This window comes from Calypte anna, chromosome 26, assembly GCF_003957555.1.
Source record: "Calypte anna isolate BGI_N300 chromosome 26, bCalAnn1_v1.p, whole genome shotgun sequence".
Lineage (NCBI taxonomy): Eukaryota > Metazoa > Chordata > Aves > Apodiformes > Trochilidae > Calypte > Calypte anna.
This window is the reverse complement of record NC_044271.1, coordinates 2,385,114-2,404,971: the sequence shown is the minus strand read 5'-3', so window position 1 is coordinate 2,404,971 and position 19,858 is coordinate 2,385,114. Positions and strand designations below refer to the sequence as shown.

General features: G+C 51.3%; 1 protein-coding gene across 3 annotated transcripts in view; it reads right to left on the bottom strand.

The window, feature by feature from the left end:
- PLXNA2 (plexin A2) overlaps positions 1–19,858 on the bottom strand; it is a 132,651-nt gene that overhangs the window by 22,959 nt on the left and 89,834 nt on the right. For 2 of the 3 annotated variants that reach the window (XM_030465520.1, XM_030465521.1), the window contains exons 10-16: positions 14,922–15,122; positions 13,800–13,896; positions 13,273–13,466; positions 8,704–8,855; positions 5,530–5,647; positions 3,509–3,645; positions 989–1,156 (exon numbers count right to left, since the gene is read on the bottom strand). In XM_030465520.1, the coding sequence (XP_030321380.1) occupies positions 989–1,156; positions 3,509–3,645; positions 5,530–5,647; positions 8,704–8,855; positions 13,273–13,466; positions 13,800–13,896; positions 14,922–15,122 (1,067 nt within the window). The remainder of the gene's footprint in view (positions 1–988; positions 1,157–3,508; positions 3,646–5,529; positions 5,648–8,703; positions 8,856–13,272; positions 13,467–13,799; positions 13,897–14,921; positions 15,123–19,858) is intronic. The other variant, XM_030465522.1, reaches the window with a different exon arrangement.

The window sequence follows — 19,858 nt, the reverse complement described above, 5'->3', positions numbered from 1 at the left end:
TGTCCTGTCCCTGAGCCTCCTGCACTGGGGTTTTCCATGAGTTTCTGCCCCCAGCTGCACCTCACGAGGCAGCAGGATGAGAAACAGGACCAAAGAAATCAACTTGGCTGAGGCTAAATATGTAAGGCAATAAATTAGTCACAAGTGCTGGGGAGGGATGGAGAGCACCAGGGCCAGGGAGGACACAACCCCCAGGCTTCAGCACCCCCATTCCACTGCAGCCCCCTCAGCAAAGTCTTTCCATCCTGGATGTTTCTTTGGCTTTTTAATTGGAGCAGGATGGCTCAGACCCACCCCAGCCACCAGCACCTCTGCCCAGCCCTACATCAAACCCATTTCACCCCAAACCCATCCTGATCTTCAGTTTTGGCTCAGAGCGAGCACCTCACCGAGCCTGCTGTGAGACACTTCCTCCTTTCATGGGCAATTAAAAAAAAATAATTGGAATTTGAAATGGATAGCTGTGTTAGAGCTCATGTGAGCACAACTGTTGAAGCAATGCCAGGGGATGAGGAGGGCCCAGGGTTCATAGCAGTGACTGTCACTGGGATGTGACAGTGCCAGCCACCCCATTCCTAGCAGTGAATCTGGGATAAACACTACGTTTTGATAGCATCAGCTTTTTCCTTTCTTGGTGGCTGCTGGTTTTGTTTTATTCCAGGACTATAAGAAGGAGCCTTTAATGAGCAATTGTGCACTTCTTCAGCAGATGGAAGTGATCTTGGGGAATATTTGTGCTCCCAGAACCTCCATGCAGACTGCTACTGCTGTAATTGCCTCAGTAATTACAATTACTTGAGTAACTCCGGACCTGAGTTTTGGGAAATGCAAATGCAGCAGACACCCAGCACTGACAGACCCAGGATGCTGGGGGGGGGATGTGCATGTGTAAACAGAATTTCTTTTGCCTTCACTGGGGGTGTGCTGGGAGAGAAGCCCCAGGCTGGGCAGGTTGGGTCCCTCTGCTGCTGTCAGAACCTTGTGTTACCTGGCGATGCTCCACTCGGGCTCGATGTGCTGCACCTTGGGGTCATCGATGTACTCAAAGAGCAAGGTCTGCTCCAGCTGAGCCCTGTCCACGCTGACAGAGACGTGCACAGCCCCCAGGCCATGGCTGGATGGGGCTGACACGCAGAGGATCTCGTTCATGGATCTCCTGTGTGGGAGAGAAGCCGGGGGGGAGCGTGAAGGTCGCAGCGTGGGGATAGAAAACGACCCTTTAAGTCAGCCCTGGGCTCAGGCACCAGGCACTCCTCATCTCAGGCACTCCTGAGATGAGCAGGAGGATTTTACCAGCACGGGAGGGAGGGAAGAGACCACAGTGCAGGAGGGGACTCTGCCTGCTCTCCCTGAAATGACTCTTTGTGCCAAACTGCAGCCTCCCCGCATCCCTCAGTGAACCTGCTGCCTTCTGCTGGGCGTGTGAGAGCAGATGGCTGCTTTTTAAAGGGGATGCATAAGCTCACTCAAAAGCCAAATTCTTCCCCTCCCTACCCCCTACCCCCCCAGCACACACGGGCCCTTGTGAGCAGCATAATGGAGCCCCCCGAGCCCCCAGCCTGGGCAGGGCGATGCGACCATCACCGCTGCCTCCTGGCTTTGTCTGCCCCTCGGAGCAGGGGTGACCTCAGCCTCAGTGCTGGCTGCCTGGACACAAACAGACCATCTGCTCCCATCCCAGGCCCAGAGAAGGTGGTGGTGGCAGCAGGGAAGTGAGGAGCTGTCTGAGCACAAAGGCACTGGTGGGTGAATGGATGGATGGATGGATGGATGGATGGATGGATGGATGGAGAAGGGGAATGAGGTCCAAGCAGAGCTGTCAGGAACCACACAGCTCTGCTGTGAGCCTGGCTGCTGCTCCTAGAAGTGCCAGAATGGTGTCCCTGGAAGGTCAGTGCCACCCATGGGCTGTCCTGCTGGCCCAACCCTGCCCCTGGATCACTGAAAAGCCCAAAAAGCCCACGCTGGTTCTTGGGTTGTGGCTTCTGACACAGGAGAGGACAGGAAGGTCTTTAGCACCTTGCTGCTGGTTTGGCACCTAACTCAAAGCCTGGCACTCTTGGTTTTTGCTCTCCTCTCCCTCCTCAGAGGCCACACAACTCCTGGAGGTGCCTGAAGAGCTGAGGGCAGGGAGCAGCCATGCCCTGCCCTGGTCCCAGGATCATCACCCAGGCAAGGGGACACTGTGGGCTCCTTTTCGCTCCCTAAGGGCTGTGAGCACATCCCTGACCACTGGGATGGGAATGGAACAGTAGGCACCAGAGTGCTCCCAGCTCACACCTTGGCACACCACCCCAACCAAGGCCACAGAAACAACTTCCTAAAATCCCCCAAACCACACCAGACCTGACCATCCTATCGCTGCAACCACACGCCTGTCCCTTCCCACTCTCCTCCTCCTCTTATTCTCACTCTCCCCCTGGGTTTCACTGAACCACCAAGGCATCCTTGTGTTTCTCCTCCCTCCATGCTGCTCCTAGGAGTGCTCCTGAGCAGAGCTGAGGAGCTGCCTGCTGCCTGCCTGCTGCCCTGCCAGCCTCCCCCCCTCTCCTGCATTGCTCTGGCTGCTGGCAGAGCTGCTCCCCACTCCCCCTGAGCAGTTAATGAGCTTTCTGGGCTATTATTGTGTCGTCATGGTGAATCTACCCACTCCTCTGATCAGAGGAGGGAGAGCGGGGGAAGCTGTAATTAGAGTGAATCTCATTAGAAACCCCTAATCAGGCTCCCCCACACCCTCGGTACAATTGAAGTTCATTGCCTCAAAACAGCCCAAGCAAAACAAAGTGCACAGCATGCAGACACTGTTTAAGTCTCTGCTCACTTGCTGTCACTGGGACACGGAGAGGATCCAACCTCTGCCAGGTTTTGCAGGGCAGGATCTGCAGGTTGTGCACCCCAGGATGCAATCTGACATCTTTGCTTCAGAGACCAGGAGAAATATTGATGGTTCAGTTACAGAGCTTGGCACTCTGAGGGTTCATCTCTCCTGGAAGACCTCAGCATGTCCAGACCTCCTGCAGAACCACTCTAGGATGGACCCAGACCAAGCACTGCTAACATCCCAACATGCTCCCACAGCTCCTGTACCAGCAAACTTCTCAGTCTTCCAGCTGAGAAATTCACCTCCAGGGCTCTTTACATTCCTAGAAACTTTCTCCATTCCTCCTGGGAAGTCTGAGTGAGGATCTGAGAGGCAGAATCCCTTTGCACATCACACACCTTTGCTTAGGTTCCCCCAGAGGCTGTGCCCATGCTATGAAATGCAAACTGCCTGTGCACCTGGGACAGGGCATGGATGTGCACAGCTGCACACAGCTGTATCCTCTCTATCTTCTTTTAACCCCATTAAACCCTGCAAATCTCAGATCTGTGTTTACACTGCTGGGTAGAAAGCAAATTTTCCACAGGAATCCCTGAGGGGAGGGATGGATGTGCTGGGGGTAGGTACTGATGGCAGCTGATGTGGTGCAAAGCTGAGGAGCCCGTGCTGGTCCAGTTCCCCCCTTACCCATAGAATTCACAGGTCTGGTTCCCCAGGAGCACTGAGACGTGGCTGCCAGCTCCCAGGTAGTGCCCAGAGATGGTCACCATCGTCCCTCCTGACTCTGGACCACGGCTGGGATTCAGGAAACTCACTGCTGGGGTCTGGAGAGAGAAAAAGGACAAAGTCAGTGCTCTCACCTGTGGCAAGGCTGAGCACCATCCCCCCAGGATCTTCTCCCCTTTTTGGAATGAAGCAGCAAAATGGGGAAACACCCCAGAACACTCAGGTTCTAATCCTGAGCTGTCATTCCTGTAAATAAGGAAACCACAGGAGAGCCAAGGGCTCACCCAGAGACCTCCAAAACCTCCCAGGGCTGGGGTAAGGCCAGCACTGGAGGAGGGCCTGAAACCTGAATTAGTTTTCCACCTTATTGTGATTTGGTGATGATTATGATGGATTTACAGACCCAAAGCAGCTCCAAGGTTCCACCTCCCCAGATGAAATGGGTGTACTGGAGGTGAGAGCATCACTCCTGTGCTGTGCCAGGCACTGGATGAGCTCCCTAAGGCATGAGCCCCCCCAGGGTTGGAAAACAGCTCTGCTTGGAGGTACCAATCAATTTTACTACTGATTTCAGTGGCATGAACCAGCTGTGATGGAAATTGTGGCACCCCTAAAGAGAGAGGACAACTAACAAAAGGAAATTATGTGCTAGAAGTTTTAGATGCCTGAGGAAAAGGGGGAAAAAAATGATATAATCAGAGTAAGTAACAATGCAGGGGATGATAATGCTCAGCAGATGTTCATCAGGTTGCTGCAAAGTACAGCTCCAAGATGCATCTCCCCAATTACCTTCCACTGGCTTCTGGTTATTATTTAAAGCAAAGCAAGAGAGCATCCTCCTGGTGTCACACAGGACCAGCAGATCTGGGGACCAGACTGTCAGTGCCCAGTGATGCTCAGAGGGGTTTCTGGCCCATCCCAGCAAATTGTGGTGATATTTATCCCCCTACTATATTATGACATAAATGCAGTCCCAGGGGGGGTGTTTCTTACAATGCCAAGGGGATGGGAGGGGTTGCTCTGATTTATCTCCCAATTACTTTACAAATTGTGGACAATTGGTAAGTGCTGGCATGGCCCTGCATACTGACTCTGCTAAGCACAAAATCAATTGGGTGGATGAAGTGCCCTGTTTAGGTGAAACTGGAGATAGGAGAAAGCCCAGCTCTGGCTTTTGAGTTTCTGAATCAAAAGGCTGCTAATTAAACAACAGAAAGAAACAACCCATACGTTGAACAGAAGCCCAGCAACCCAAAGGTGGATGGAGAAAGCCCTCACTGAACTGGCACCCTCTGAGGAGAAAAATAAAATATCCCTGAATACTTGGATGTAGAATTACTCTTCCATCCCAAAGGGCATCATGAAAAAATGCAATCTGCAGCCTGACACTTGGGTTTCCAGAAGAACCTCAGCACCTGAGCTGCAGAGGATGGGCTCTGGTGCTCACTCCTGGTGTTCATGCCAAAATACCTATCAGTGCCTCTGTGTGGACAGAAACATCTCCAAAAAGAGCAAGCAGCAGTGCCCTCAATTCATCCCCATCAACTCAGCACCAAAGTAACAAGGTCCATTACAAAGAGGGGAAAATCCTGAGAGCCACCTGCAACTCCTGGACAATTCCTCCTGCAGGGAAAGGCCCAGGGTACAGAACAAAGCTGCAGGTTGTGTAAGGCTCCTGCTGGGATACACCAGAGCACTCTGCAAGGAGTCAGCAAGCCCAGCAGGGCAGGAGGGGTTTATCTGGGAGCTGCAAAGCTGGAACCCAGCACTGTGGGAACCCTGGGTTCAGGTGCCACCCAAACCCCATTTGTTCTGAGCCTGTTGACCAGGGAGTTCTGCAACGCCACGGGGGAAACCATCACAAAGAGATGCAAAGTTGGCATTGTCCTTTGGTGTAGAACCCCGTCCACTTGACAGATGCACAGGGCTGTCCCACAGGGTGTGTGTGTGTTGTGTGTGTCCCCCCCTCAGCTCCCACTCACCACAAACATGTATTGCTGCAGGGACTTGGCTGTGAACTCGGGTTTGCACTCCCCGATGCAGAGGAGCACGGGGCCGGAGCTGATCCCGGGAAGCGCCCGCCCCATTTCACAGACGATCCTGGAAGCAGAAATAAATGCTGCAGTGAGGCTCTGGCAGGAGGAGCCAGCAGTGCTCTGTGCAGCTCCATGCAGCCCTGCATCTTTTTTTTTTTTTTTTTTTTTCCTTTTTTTCTCCTTTTTTTTTTTTTTTCTTTTCCCCCCACCCTCCCTCTTTTACTTTGATATCTTCCTCTTTGGAAGAAGTTAATTACTGAGTCTATTTTTACCCCGTGTAGTAATTTAAAGGAAAAAAAAAATCAAAATTAGACATAATTATTACAAGCTGTAAACTCCAGAGCAAAGCAGAGCACTAATGGCAATATATTAGCCAGTAGCAAAGCGAGTGCGAAGTCCTTAGAGTAACAGATGAGTTCATTAAGGGAACAGCTCACACTGCAGTCTCCCAGTTAATCAAAAATGGAGAAACCTGCACGGGGATGATAGAGACAGCCCTGGAGAGCAGCCTTTGCAGGAGACACAGGGCTGGCACTGGTAGAAGGAATTAGTGACACCAAAAGTGAGGGGCCTGGTGCTCCCCATGTGGCCCAGCACATCCCTTGGGTCCAGCTTGAGGTAGGGAACCACTCTGGGTCTGTGATCCAAAAATCCCAGGGCACTGGAAACACCTCGTGCCTGCTGGAGATGAGACCAAGGAAAGGGCTGTGGTGGCAGCAGGGCAGAGAGGTTTCCAAAGGGACATCAAAGGGGATGGATGCTGCTTGCTCCCATGACAACACGGGGAAGATGAACTCAGGAGCATCCTGCCAGGCACTGGCAACATCAGGGTGGGAGTAACCTGCCTCGGGGCACTGGTGATGAGATGCTCGTTGGTGTCTGGCTCAGAGCAAGAGCCAGAGCATCCTTTACCCAGAGCATCCTTTCTCCAGAGCATCCTTTATCCCACGAGGCTGAGGGTGCAGAGGGCCAGGGGTGCATTTGCTTCTGCCCAGCACATACAAACCCACACAAGGCTCTGGTTTGTGAAGGCAAAGTTCCAGCTGCCTTCAGCAGCATGAATTCACTACAAATAAAATAAAATAAAGAGGCTAAAGGAAAAAAAAAGAACCTGCAGACAGCATTGGCAGGTGATGCCAGGAGGTCTAATGAAATACATACACGTTAGGAAGGAGCTACAGCGTGCAAGTCCTTATTCCTGCACATCAAAAGGGGTTGCCTGGAGAGGCACTGCCTTTGGAGAATAGGAACTGAAGCAGCTCAGCTGTGTGCCTTCATCTGCCACGTGCTCCCATCCCTGCCTCTCTGCAACCAGATTTCACTTCTCCTCTCCCTGCTCCTTCATTCCTTTTTTTTTTGGTTTTTTTCATTACTGGGGTGAGGAGGGCAGGGCTGCCAGGCTGTGGGCTATGGCTGGCATTTGGGAGCATCAGCATCAAGTCTCCATGGGAAGTGGTTCCTGACTCCCACTGGCACCAGAAGAGAGCAGAAGTTTCCCCCCACAGTTCCCCAGGATACACCAAGAGGGAAAGTACAGGGGAAAACAACCAACACAACTCTTTGCCAGTAAAGCAGCAGCTGCCATACAGGACGTAAGCAGCAGGCAGGAGAGGGGTGGGACAGGGGCAGGAGGGACCTGGTCCACCTGATCCCTATCCCTGAGAAAAGCCAAATTCCCAGCAGGTACCTTGTTACAAACTGCTGCATTCTGCAGAGCTGTAGGGTGCTGATTGCTGGGCTAAGTGGCCCTTTCACCAGCATTAACCTAATTGCTGGCTGATAGATTGCGTGGCTGGAGCATATGGTGAATCATTACAGTGCTGGAATTCAGTCTGCCCACAGAAGCCTTAAGAGGGGCCTTTTATCTGTGTTCATCTTTAAAAGGCAGCTCTCATGCTAACGCTTGCTGTTATCTGCCCAGGGTAAATGTTTTAATGATGTTAACAAACTTTGAAAGCTCAAGAGCCGTAATTAGAACCATGATTATAAAGTCAGGGTTTCATACCATCAAAGGAGGATAATTTCATAATTTTCTATCCTTTATTTGAGAAATAAAAACGACAAAATACTGCTTAGCAGAACAGCCCAAACCACCAGAAGGGACAGCCCTGTTGGTGCAGCACTTGGAGCCACTCCCACAAGGACAGCAAGGATGCTCCTCGTGCCCTTCATCCCGTGCTGGGATGATGCATGGATAAACTGGATGATGGACTGAGACACCCTGTTCCTTCCAGGAGGAGATTAATGTCACCTCTGTCTTACCGGTGGGGAAGCAAAGACAAGGAGTCAGCAAAAAATCAAAGCAAAGCCAAGGTGTGCCAGTGAAAAGGTCCTTCCAGTGTGACAGGGACCCTCTGCATGCATCTCACCACCAGAGCACCACAACTTCCAGCTGCTGCTGAACTGGGACAGAGCTCTGCTGCTGGGAACACTTGTGCATCCTGGGGCTTGTCCCAAGCATCCACAGCTCTGCCACACACGAGGCCACCCTGGTCCCCAGGAGGAGAGATCAGACACCCCAAGGGACACTGAATCTTCCTCCTCTCCTGCCCTGCAGGAATGACTCTCACCAACCCCCTGGGCACCACAACAACCCCCTCCCAAGCAGCAGCAGCAGGAGCGTGTGTCACTCGGGGAGGTTTATTCACCCATCCTCCCTTACAAGACTATTTTCTAATTTTCAGTTGACGTTTTCCTTAGTGAAATAAATGAATTGACTCCCGTGGAGGCCCCTCTTGGATGGAGCTGCTGTCACCTCCTTGCCCGCCTAACAAATGGCTGCGTGCGGGCGGCAGCGCTGCCTGAATTCCAAATGTGCTGGGGCAGAGGAGGCTCAGCAGCACCAGCAAGGTGCTCAGCAGACAGAGTTGCTTAGCAAAGCAGGAACTGAGGCGTGGAAGGGAAGAAAACACTTAATGAAAGCCTAAAGGGCTGTTTAAACCCATCCCAGCACCTCGTCCCTTTGTCAGCACACCCTGAGCCAGGCACCGGCCACCTCCAGACCCCTTCCTGCAGGGTTGGAAAAAGTGGAGAGATGGTGCCTGGGTTTTGGAGGGGTTAGGGAGGTGAGGGAAGTGGTGTTGTGCAGGTTGGCAGCCCCAGGGCCCCATGGTCACTCACTGTTCTGCGATGATGTAGTGCTCGGGCAGGGGTGTGCACTGCACCCCAGCCACCTGCACCCCGTGGGCGATCTCGGAGAAATCCAGGCCCAGGTTCACCCCACGGATGGTCACCCTCGTCCCACCTTCCGGGGGGCCTGACACTGTCAGGATCTAGAGGGAAAAAAAGACACAGGAAAGTTGAGCCAGTGCCCCCTGTGCCACCCCTTCTGCTTCAACCACTTCTCTGGATCTTCTGCTTTGCCCGGGGAGGGTGAGGCTGCAAACTCCTTCTGCTCCTGATGCCAAACCCAGGCCAGTGCCACCTTCTCATGTCCCCTCTTTGGATGTCCTGGAGAAGCTCAGACCCAGGCTGGTGCAGCACACAGAGATTTCAGCCCAAGGATGCTGGAACCTGTCTGTGCCATGCTCTAAAAGAGGACATCAAGGTTCCTGAGCTAGGCAAGAAGCATGGGCAATGCTATCCCCCAAGAGCCTTGCAGGAAGATGAGACTGGCTCTTTTATTTAGATTTACAGAAGATGCTAAGTCACCTTCCAGAAGCAGCTTGCTGCTTTGGAGAACTCTAACTTCTGCCTTGGCTGTTTTCTGAATGTTAAAGTCACATTTTATTAGTAAGCTGGCACCTCAAATGACTTCAAAATGTTAAGGGGGGAGGTGTGTGCTTTAAAGCTGCCTGTTTATAGCCTGCCTCAGCCAGAATCATCTCTGCTTCTGTAGACTTTCATTAAGGACAATATCCTCTTCAATTAGGAGTATAAATTACAGTAATGTTGAGTCACAAAACTTGCACTCAGGACTCTCAAATACTTGTCCTGGATCTGCCATCAGTCTGTTGTTGCTTTTGGGCAAGTTGCTTATCTTCCACAAGCTACAGCTATTACTAATAAATAACCATATCCCATAATAATGCAATATAATTAATTTAATGGATAAATCTTGTTTACGCCTGTTTGCTCCACCACTGCCTTTGACAAAAGACCTGAGCTCTTCAAACCCTTTTCCTTATGCTTTCTGGGAAGATGACTGCTTTCCTTTCACCATGTTTAAGAGCTCTCTGTCCCCTGGGCATGGCTGGGTTGGGAAGGAGCAGAACATCAGCTCCAGGCAGCCTGCATCCCCCAGGCTGAGCGAGACCCCCACGTTTGGCCATGGACCCCTCCTTCCTCTTTGTGGCCTTTTATTTCTTCCTCCTTCTCCCTTCAAGCACACCACTGAGGTTTCTCATGTGTTCTCCCTACACTTGGCTCTTCCCTGTAACTCATCCCTGTAGAATCTCCTTCCCCTACCCCAGGCTCCCCGAGCTCCCCAGGTCCTATCCCTCAGCTCAGAAAAGTCCCTGCAACCTCCACCTGTACTGCACGAGGTCTGCACTGGGAATGTTTCCATCAGGAGCTGGGAATCCCCAGCATTTCACATCCCTGACAGTTACATCTGTCCTTTGCAGCTCCAGATTATGTTAAAACACATTTCCTGGAGCACTCACACCGTCAGGCTCCTTGTCTCATCAAAAAAAAAAAAAAAAAAAACCACAAAAAAACAAAAACCCAACCAAAAAGTCACAGTTTGCCATTTTCCTACCACAACCAGTGAAGGGCAGGGGCCTCACTGAACAAAGCTGAGCCCGTGCAGTATTTTGAAAATGTCCTGACCTGGAAAATCCCCAATATGGAGCTCCACTCGACCTAGATTTTAGTGGCCGCTAATTGAACAGTTTTGAAGTAACTGTGCCATAAAGCAGCCCCAGGGTTTGAACAGATGCATTCAATTAATTACAGCTGGAGAGATTCAGTCAAAATCACAGAAAGAAAGCAGATAAGTCTTAAAGGTCCCATTGCACCCAGCACTGGGGACTCCTGGGAGCATCACCCATCCCGGCAGAGCCCCCAGTCCCTTCGTGCTGCCCAGGCACCTCTGGCCTCTGCCTTCCCCTCCAGATTTCTGGTTAGAGACAGACAGTATTAAGGAGAAATATTCCCCAATCTCAAGAAATGTTCTTTAGCAGAACAGCTTTCCACTCAGAGGTCTGCAGAGGATCAAAACTCTCCACGCAAAGGACAACGAAGGAAAAACAAAGCAATTACCTGGAGTTTTATATTTACTGTTTAGAAGCCTGCTGGAATTTTTTTAGGATGTTTGAAGAAGTGAATAAGTTTGAAAGTAGCTGAGATCTAAAGTGGGGTCTGGGAGGCAGAGCCTTGGCTTTGCTGATCCCCAGTTATTCTGAGCAGGTCACCTCTCCTCTCAGCACTGGCCACGTGTCTGGGCATGAAACAAATCAGGATCCCAGTGCCCTTCTTCAAGCCCATTCCTGCTGCTCAGGGAAGGGTTAATGCAATACAAAGCACTGCAGCATTCAGAGAGGACCCAGACCCAGAGTTGAAGCAGGTGTTGGGAGGAGCTCGGGTACCCTCACATCACCTAAGGGATGAAGATGCACCACCACATTTCTGTTCTTCCTGCTTCTCACTTGAAACCAAGGTGAGGATCCAAGGGATTCCTGAGGCTGGGATCCAGGAGGCTGCCCACACACCCCCCAGTGCCAGCACACTTCCCTCCCCAGCCTGCAGAAGACACTGCTGTAAAGATGCAGGATGTTTGCTCACATCTTGCTGGTCGCATGGCTCAGTGTTGCTGACACAAAACCAGATTTAGCCTCCAGAAGAAGTCTGTGCATGAGACAGGGGAGACCCAGGACTGTCTGTGAGTCAGCTGGGACTTTCCTTCTGGAGCTGGAGGTGAGCCATGAGCCTAGGACTGATCTGCACAACAACCACTTGGCATCTGTTAGGGTGAGGAGGGAGCAGCCAGCCCCCAGAATAAATGCCATGACCCCTCTCCCCCTCCCAAAGTCTCCTCCACCTTCACTGCCTTTGTCTTTTTTTTTTCATCCTGCTCCAACCTAGCTGGATCCCAGCTGATGAGCCCAGCAGGGGAGCAGCACATAAGCATTGTCATCCCTGCATGATCCCTCCTTGTCTCTGCCTTAGCTGATAGCACATTCAGAACCTAATTGTTATCTCAGCAGAGCAACTCCATTATTCAGCCTGACACTGCCCCCCCCTCAGCTGTTTGTTGCACTGATGTTATATTAATGAGGCCTGCAAGTAAATGAAGAGGAGATCAGAGTGCTGCTTGCTCGCAAGAAACTGATTTTTATTTATTTATTGCTAAGACCCCAGACTGTGTGGAAGTTTGAGGCTGTTAGAGGGACACTGCTGGTGACAGCTGGGCTTCTCTCTCAGAACAGGAACAGGGCTGTGTGTATCCTACTGCTCATTTACTTTATGACTATAAGAACATGATCTCCTCTCACTGTTCATGCATCCCTTGAAGGCACTGGCACCTGGGAGCACAGCCCTTGACCTTTGGTTTAACAGCAAGGGTGAACCTGGCCAGATGAAGCAAAAGGAGTGAAAAGCAGCCTGTATCAAAGGCTCTTTTAGCCTCAGTGATCCTCACCTGTGGATTTTCTTTCCCTGACCCCCACGGTGGAACAAGCCAAGGAAAGCACAGACATCTCCTACCCGACCCTCTCATCTCCAGACTCCCTCTGGACAATCTCCTGAGATTCCAAACATCCCCTGGGGAGGCTGAGACACAGCCAGCCCTGCTTATGGAGACAAGAAAGCTGTGACAGCAAAGCTCTGCTCTTTTCTCCTTGGACAGAGCCCAAAAGTGTTGCTTTCGAGTTGGACAGTGATAAAACCCTGGGTGGCAAAGACAGAGCCAGAGCCAGCCTGGCACAGCTTCCCTGCCCGTCACTTGGGGCTTTTCCTCTTCTCTGCTTAGCTCCAGGGAGGGTAAATAAGGAAATCTGAGACATCTTCAATGTTACAGCTGTCTGAATGGTTCATGGTGAGGAAAATCTCAGGCAGAACCTGCTTTGCATCCTGTAGCTGGTGCAAGCAGAGCAAGACTTGGGTAAGAAAACTTTGGGTTCTGACTGCTGGCAGGACAAGGTGAATATCCAGGCATGCTTCAGGGCTCGTTTTTGTTCTCTGGTGCAGGCAGCATCACCACCTCTGCTCCTCTGCACCAGCCCAGTTCCTACACTAGTTGAACCAGTCAGAGCCAGGAGGAAACACCCAGAGGTACAGGGCTGGTAAGGGTTTGTGTGCTGGAAGCTCTGCTCCTGCCTGGCCTTTCTGCAGCCAGGAGCATCAGCACTTCCCATCCACCCACCCATTTCTGCAGTGTGGACACAGCACAAGGCAAAGGAGGCTTTTTTTCCTGGGAGTTAATTTAGGGAGCAACCCAAACCTTCTTTCATTCCCACCTGGTACAAATGTCACTCCTCACAGAACCATCACCAGCACCAGTGCAGTTTCCCTGCTAAAAATGCCCCTGGGAGGCATTTTGCTCTGAACAGAAACATCAGTAGCATCAAGTAGAGGTTGATTAGCACCCTGGTTTAATGAGCAGTCACCCTCACACCTCTCCCATTGCCCCCCCCAGGGGGGTCTGTGTTGATTTCACAGAGAGGAACAGTGCTTAACCCAGGGGTGGTTTTAGGGGAGGGAGACACAACAGGCTGGAAGGAAGGGTGATGGGGAGGGACCAGCTCTTACCTCGGTGATGCGGGGGTTGGAGCACTTGACGTTGTGGCTGGACCAGTCGAGCCAGGGCTGGGTGCTGGGGGAGCTGCAGTGGGGGTGCAGGGTGCACTTGGCCTCCCCGCTGCACCACCCGCACTCGAACTTGGGGTCGGCTTTGAGGCAGAGCCCGCAGCTCTCCCGCTGGGCTGCACACTTGTAGAGGTGAACTGCAGGGAGAGGGGACCAAGGGTTGGGATGCTGACATTGGGCTGTGGCTGCTCCTGGGCTGGGGAGCAAAGGCAGGGGGTGAGTTTGGGCTCCAGGAGCTGGGGGATGGTGTTGCAACGTGGGTTTTGGGTTTTTTTTTCCAAAGCCAAGGATGGACTTGGGGAGCACCACTATGGGTGTAGCAGGGTGAGCTGCTCTCAAAGCAGGACCCATGAGCACCACAGCATCTCTGGGTGCAGCCAGAGCCATGGCAGACAACATCCCTCTGTCCCAGCAGCCACGGCCCCATCACCCCCATCCCTCCCTCCCTCCCCAGCTCCAGCAGAATTTACCTTTCAGATCCTCTGGGTTGTCAATAACAAAGTTCCCATTCCAAACCACAGCAAAGTCCACTGCTAAGTTGCTTATGTCCATCCCATCATAGAGATACTGAAGGAGAAGATGGAGGGAGGGTGTATCAGAGACATGAACAGGAAAAGATTATTTTTGCCAAAGAAAACCTGACCAATTCTCTGCTTAAAACCAGGCTGAGGTCTGAACCACCACCACTTCCACACCTCCAAGATCCTACTTAAGACTCCTCCTCACCAGGAAGAGATAATTAAATCAGATCCAGTCCTTGGGAGAAGCAAGAGATTAATTAATTATTCCACTAACAGCAGCAGCTCTTGTCACTCAATCTCCAGGTTTATCAATGCAGCCTCTCCAGTTAATCAGCCTGGAAGGGCTCCTGCCTTCAGGCTATCTCCTGACACAGGCACCAGGCACCCCAGCAGGACTGGGAGCTTCAAATTCCTGCTGCAGGGCTCTGCCTGATGAAACAAGCAATGCCTGGGCAAAATGAGAAGGTGTCTGCAGAGAGGGCCTTGCCCAGCCTTGGCTTCTGCCTGGTCCAGCCTAGTACTGGCTTGAATGAGCCATGGACAGCCTGGGGGGCATGGCAGGGGGATGCTCCAGGTGAATTCCCAGTGGATTCTGAACATCCTGTTATCACACCAGTGAGGCCCCATTCTGATGCTCTCTTGAAGTCAATCAGAAGACCACTAAAAAGACTTAAATGAGTGAGCCCAGCCCCCTGGTTTGGAAGAGGGAAGGATAATTAAACCAAATCAGCTTTGGCTGTGCCCACCTTATCTCCCCAGCATGAATTAGCCTGCTGTAACACCTTCCTCACAACCCCTCCTCCTTCCTCTTCCTCCTCCTCCTTCTCCTCCTTCTCTTCCCTTCCTTCCGGCCTCCTCTTCCTCCTCTTCCTCCTCTTCCTCCTCTTCCTCCTCTTCCTCCTCTTCCTCCTCCTCTCCATCCCCTTACTGACTCCAGATCAAGGCTCTTCTTCCCACCCGTCAGTTGTAATTACCTGGGGGATTTTTCCCTCTCCCTGAAGCTGAGCCCACCCCCTTGGCAGCTGCTGGGAGGTGCCCCCCAGGTGGCTCAGGTCCCCCCTGGGGTCTCACCGAGCTGTTCTGGCACTGGACACTGGAGCTGTTGAAGCGCAGGGCGGGCACACGGTGGATGATTCCCTGGATGCTGAGCACACACTCGTAGCCTCTCTGCCCTGACTGGGGCTGAGGGAGGTTTCTTGCCTTCAGGGTGATGGGTTTCACCTCTCCCACTGGGATCAGGATCTCCTCCGTGGGGAAGAGCTGGGGACAGTCCTGGGAGGCAAGAGGAAAGGAGAGGTTACAGTAGTGATGGAATCAGCTGTGCCAGCACCTTCTGGGCAGGCAGGACCAAGCCCAGGCAGCTGCAGGTTAAGTGCAGAAATAAAGAAACCCCCATTGGAGTCCTCCAGCTCTGGGACTGGCACTGATTTTGTGCCAGCAGTGGCAGGAGGGACCCCGTGACTCAGGGGATGAATCTCAGGCACCCTCCCTGCTCTGAGCCTGCCCTGGCTTTTATCTGCAGAGACACAAGCAGTGGCAGTGTCTTATCAGCTGCTCCAGGAGGGCCAGGGGCTGCTCCCAGCTGCACACTGTGCTCCCCTGGACACCTCCTAATCCCATTTCATTCCTGACACTCCTCAGCTGCTGCTGCTTCAGAGCCAGACTGATCCGGGTGGGATCTGCTTCCCTCTGCCCACCAGGTACTGTCCCACCCAGCTTTATTTGACCAAAATGACACCACTGGGCCATTCCTTTCTGAATTAATTTCTGCTTTATCAGCACCAAACTGCCCTTTCCATCCCTAGAGCAATTCTCTTCCCTGCTCTTGGAAAGGGTGTCCAAGGATGGGAGGATTTGGTTTCAATCAGTACCCAGAAAGGTAGGGATGGAGTTTTCACATCATCTGAGATGAAGTGCAAAAAAAACCCAAACAACCTATCAGTGTCTGGCAATTTTATGCCATTCCTCCTGTGAGATCTCCACATTCTGGACATTATCTCTACGTAACACACTGGAAGATACAGTTTTTCCATAATTTCTATACCAAGACCTGCAACACACACAGACAAAGGCTCTGACCATCAGCAGCATTTACATTCTGTTCAGCTCTAATTTGCTTTGATCTAATGAAACTCAGCACCTAAATACCTGCAAGTACCTGACACTAAGTGATTAATTCCGAGCTACAGTAGAAGTTTTAAAAAAAAATTGACTGACATCTCCCTTCCTTCTGCCAAATCTCACACTGCCACCCCAAGCCCTCAGCCACAATAAAAGCAAATCCCCTGGCTGGCTCCGCAGGGAGAGTTGTCCCTCCCCAGCTCCTGCTGGGAATGAGGAGCCAGGAGAAAATCCCCAGCTCACCTGAGGAGCTCACCTGAGGACTGTGACCCTCACCCAGCCCCATTCCAGCTCAGTACCAAGCAGGGGGATGTGGTCTCTCTGCTGGCTCAGGAACGTTGTAAATGAGAACCAGAGGCTGCCCCAGTCTGGAGAAGGCAGGAGCTAAAACTGCTGCCTCATAAACCTTTTTACTGGCACTTCTCCTTATATATCTTTTATTTTATTTCTAACAGGGACTTTCACGGATTAACAGCCAAGAGAGACTTCAGACTTCAACAGCCAGGTCATGGGAAGGGAAGGGAAGGGAAGGGAAGGGAAGGGAAGGGAAGGGAAGGGAAGGGAAGGGAAGGGAAGGGAAGGGAAGGGAAGGGAAGGGAATGCCAGCAGGAAGCTTGTCTCTGAGGTTCCAGCAGACCCTGGTATCATGAATCTGACCCCTAGCTCCACCTTTACACAACCCCCAGCAAACTCCAGAGATTCACAGCATTTCCCTTCCAGCTGCCAGCTCTGCCATCTTGGCACACACCTCCCCTCCTCCTTGATATGCACCACACACCTGTACCACCTTCTGCTCCAGACCTAGCTGCCTTTAAGGTTTTCCATTTAACCTCCAGGTCACACCAAGGTCCCAGGGGATCCAAGTGGCTCCAGTGCAGAGGTCCCCAAGCTCTGCAGAAAGCTCATGTTTGGGAGGGGAGGCATCCTGGAGCTATGGAATCTTTTATCACATTGTGACTGAAAACAAAAAAATCTCCAACCACATCACCGGTGGGAGAACCTCAGTGCTCAGTCCTGAAAATAATGAATATGTTATGGACCATTATCCTTCCTGGCCAGGGCCTTCCGTGAGACGACTGCTAAAGAAACGTTTCTTCCTTTAGAGACATGGGAGAGGAGATTTTTGGTTTCAAATCTGCTCTGTAGTGCTGAAAATGCTGGTAGCAAAAATTGCTCTGCCATCGTCAGAGATGAGTAGGACATAATGGATTTTATTCCCTTCGGTTTCAGTGGGAGAAAAATGTCACATTGGGATTCTGGTGAAAAAAAAAAGAGTCACGGAGCCGCTCGGGGTAGGCAGCCCCTCTGTGCTGCTGACAGCTCTGGTGATCACACTAACAAGGGGATGTACATTTCATACAAAGGGATATTTAGGAAGATGCCATGCTCCCAAAAGCCCAGGGCACTCATGGGGAGCCCCATTACTGCTGAATTTATCAGCTGAGCAAGCAAAGCCTCAGAAGCTTCAGGGGCTTGCAGAGGGCACGGGGTTTGCTCCCGTTCCATGGATGCTGCAGAAATGCTGCTGGAATCCTTCATCTCCCTCTTTGTGCCATTTCCCATCCAGGCTTTGTGTTCAGGGCTTCATTCCATTTGCTTTTTTTCAGCTCCTGCCACAGAGATGTAGACCCAGGTCCCTGGAGTGTGTGCCTGGGGTTGGGTGTCCCGTGGGTGTTGCTGCAGCGGCACTTGGGTCCCACACTGCACCCACGGGTGGGTGATGCCATGGCAAAAGCTCACCCAGGGTCTCCATTCACCACCTCTTCAATGTGCTACCTGATCTAGAAGGCAGTGCTAACACAAATGAGGTTGTCAGGGCTGTGGTGTCAGCTTCAGCAATGCCTCCCTCATTTCTTGTTCCCTTTATGGGAACGAAGTGGTTGGTAGCACCAGCACTCAGAGCTGAGTGGCTTGGCCAAGGTCCCCTCGTGGGGTGAAGAATGAGACCATCCCTGGTTTTGCCAGAACCCTCAGTTCTGCATTTCCCCACGTTACTGCCACCAAGAGCTGAGCATCCAGAAAAACAGAGAATAAAAAGGAGAGAGCTGCAGCCAGCAGAATATCCAATTTGTTCCATAATCAGTTTACTTTGTTTTTTAATTCATGAGAAGTAAATCCTGCAGTGAGTTAGAAAAGCCATTATTGCTTCCTCTCACTAAACAAACATGCTGAATCCTCTCATTATGCTGCTTGACTTCTGTACACCAGAATAAACACAGATCAGAGGATCTGCTGGAGGAAGACAAGGCTCTGACACATGAGTGGCAAAGGCTCTCGGGGAATATTCTGCCTATGAACCATCTCCACACACAATTTACAAAGGCATTTTATGCTTCTCCAACACTTCTTAGCCTCAAAGATTCCAGGGTCTATAAATACCTTAAAGACCCACAATACACATCTGTCTCTGGAGTGCAGCAGAGCACCCATGGTTATTATTTGTGTTTAACAGAGCAGCTTTAGTAGGTCAAATCTTCTTGCTCTTGTTTGGAAAAAGATGCCTAGAAATTGCAGACATTTCTTTTGACTGTGGAATTTAGCCCGAGTGGAGGAAAATATAATGTTTTTGTAATTTTCATCTGAAAAAAAAACCCCACAACCCAGGACTCCCTACAAATGTTAACTTGCTACACGTATCTTCAAGTTATAAACATAAACGAGTCTGTCAGCTGAATGCAAATCCCTGGCTCACAGTTGTGCCCCCAATGATATAAATTACAGTCCCCGTCACTCATGGAAACACATTATTCCCCATTCATGCTCCTGGAAAGGGGAGCAGCCCCTGCTCCTTGGAAACCAAAGAGGAGAAGAAAGGCAACTGAAGCCAGACTTTCCTCCCTGGTGCATTCCCACCCCATGTCCCTTTGTCCCTCAGCTCCATGCCGTGTCCTGGCTCCTCACCATCCTGCTATCCCCTACTCTGATGTTTCCAGCTCAGGAACAACCCCAGGGATGAGGACAGGAGCAATTCCTTCAGACACAGCCAGGATCCAGGTGGGAACATCTCCCATCGGCTTTGTCCTGCACAGCTCTTGCCCCTTCCACTCTCCTGATCAAAAGAAGTGCTGCCAAAAAGCTCAAACCAACCATTTCCAAGCTGAGGGAGGTTATTCTTGCTGCAAAAGGGGCTTTTTGCTACTATTGGTACTTTTCTAGACAAACACATCCCTCCAGAGGTCTGATGTGACCCAGCAAAGTCATTTCCTGGCTTTGATGGACTTGGATGCAGCCCTGAGCCACCTCCTGCACATCACACAATCCCACTCAGTGCTGAGGATTGGAAGGACAGATATGAGGAGAGTTTGATTTTGTTCTATTTCCTTCAAGGCAGACATCCCAGGGCAGAGCCAGGGGCAAAGGTGTTGCTCTCAAAGCAATGAGAATTTAAAGGAGTCAGACCAGAGCCAAAATCTGGCTCTGCACTAAATTCCTGAAATCTGAAATCCTCCTTCCCCCTGATTCAGCATCTCTCACACAGAGATGGCATTATCTGCACACACTGGACATCAAAGAGGGTTGGGATCCCACATTCTGGGAAACTAATAGGATTTATTTGGTTCTAGCTCTCCACTGGGATGGGGTGTAGGGATATTTATGCTCCTCCATTCCTCTTCATCTGCATGTTTTATTCATTTAGAGACATAGCCTCACACACACACCTCAGGCACAGCAAAATGCCATCATCTGAAGCTTTGTCCAGTGGGACAATCAGTGCTACACACCCAGGAGCCCTCTCCTTGCAGAATCTCTGCTCCTGTGGGTACCAGCCAGCCCCAGCCCTTCACCTGCCCATCCCTCCTTGGACAGCAGTGTCTTAGCAAGCACCTTCTGCAGACAAACAAAGCCTCAGGCTGGAGAGAAGGCTGAGAAATAGAGTTCCTTTTCCA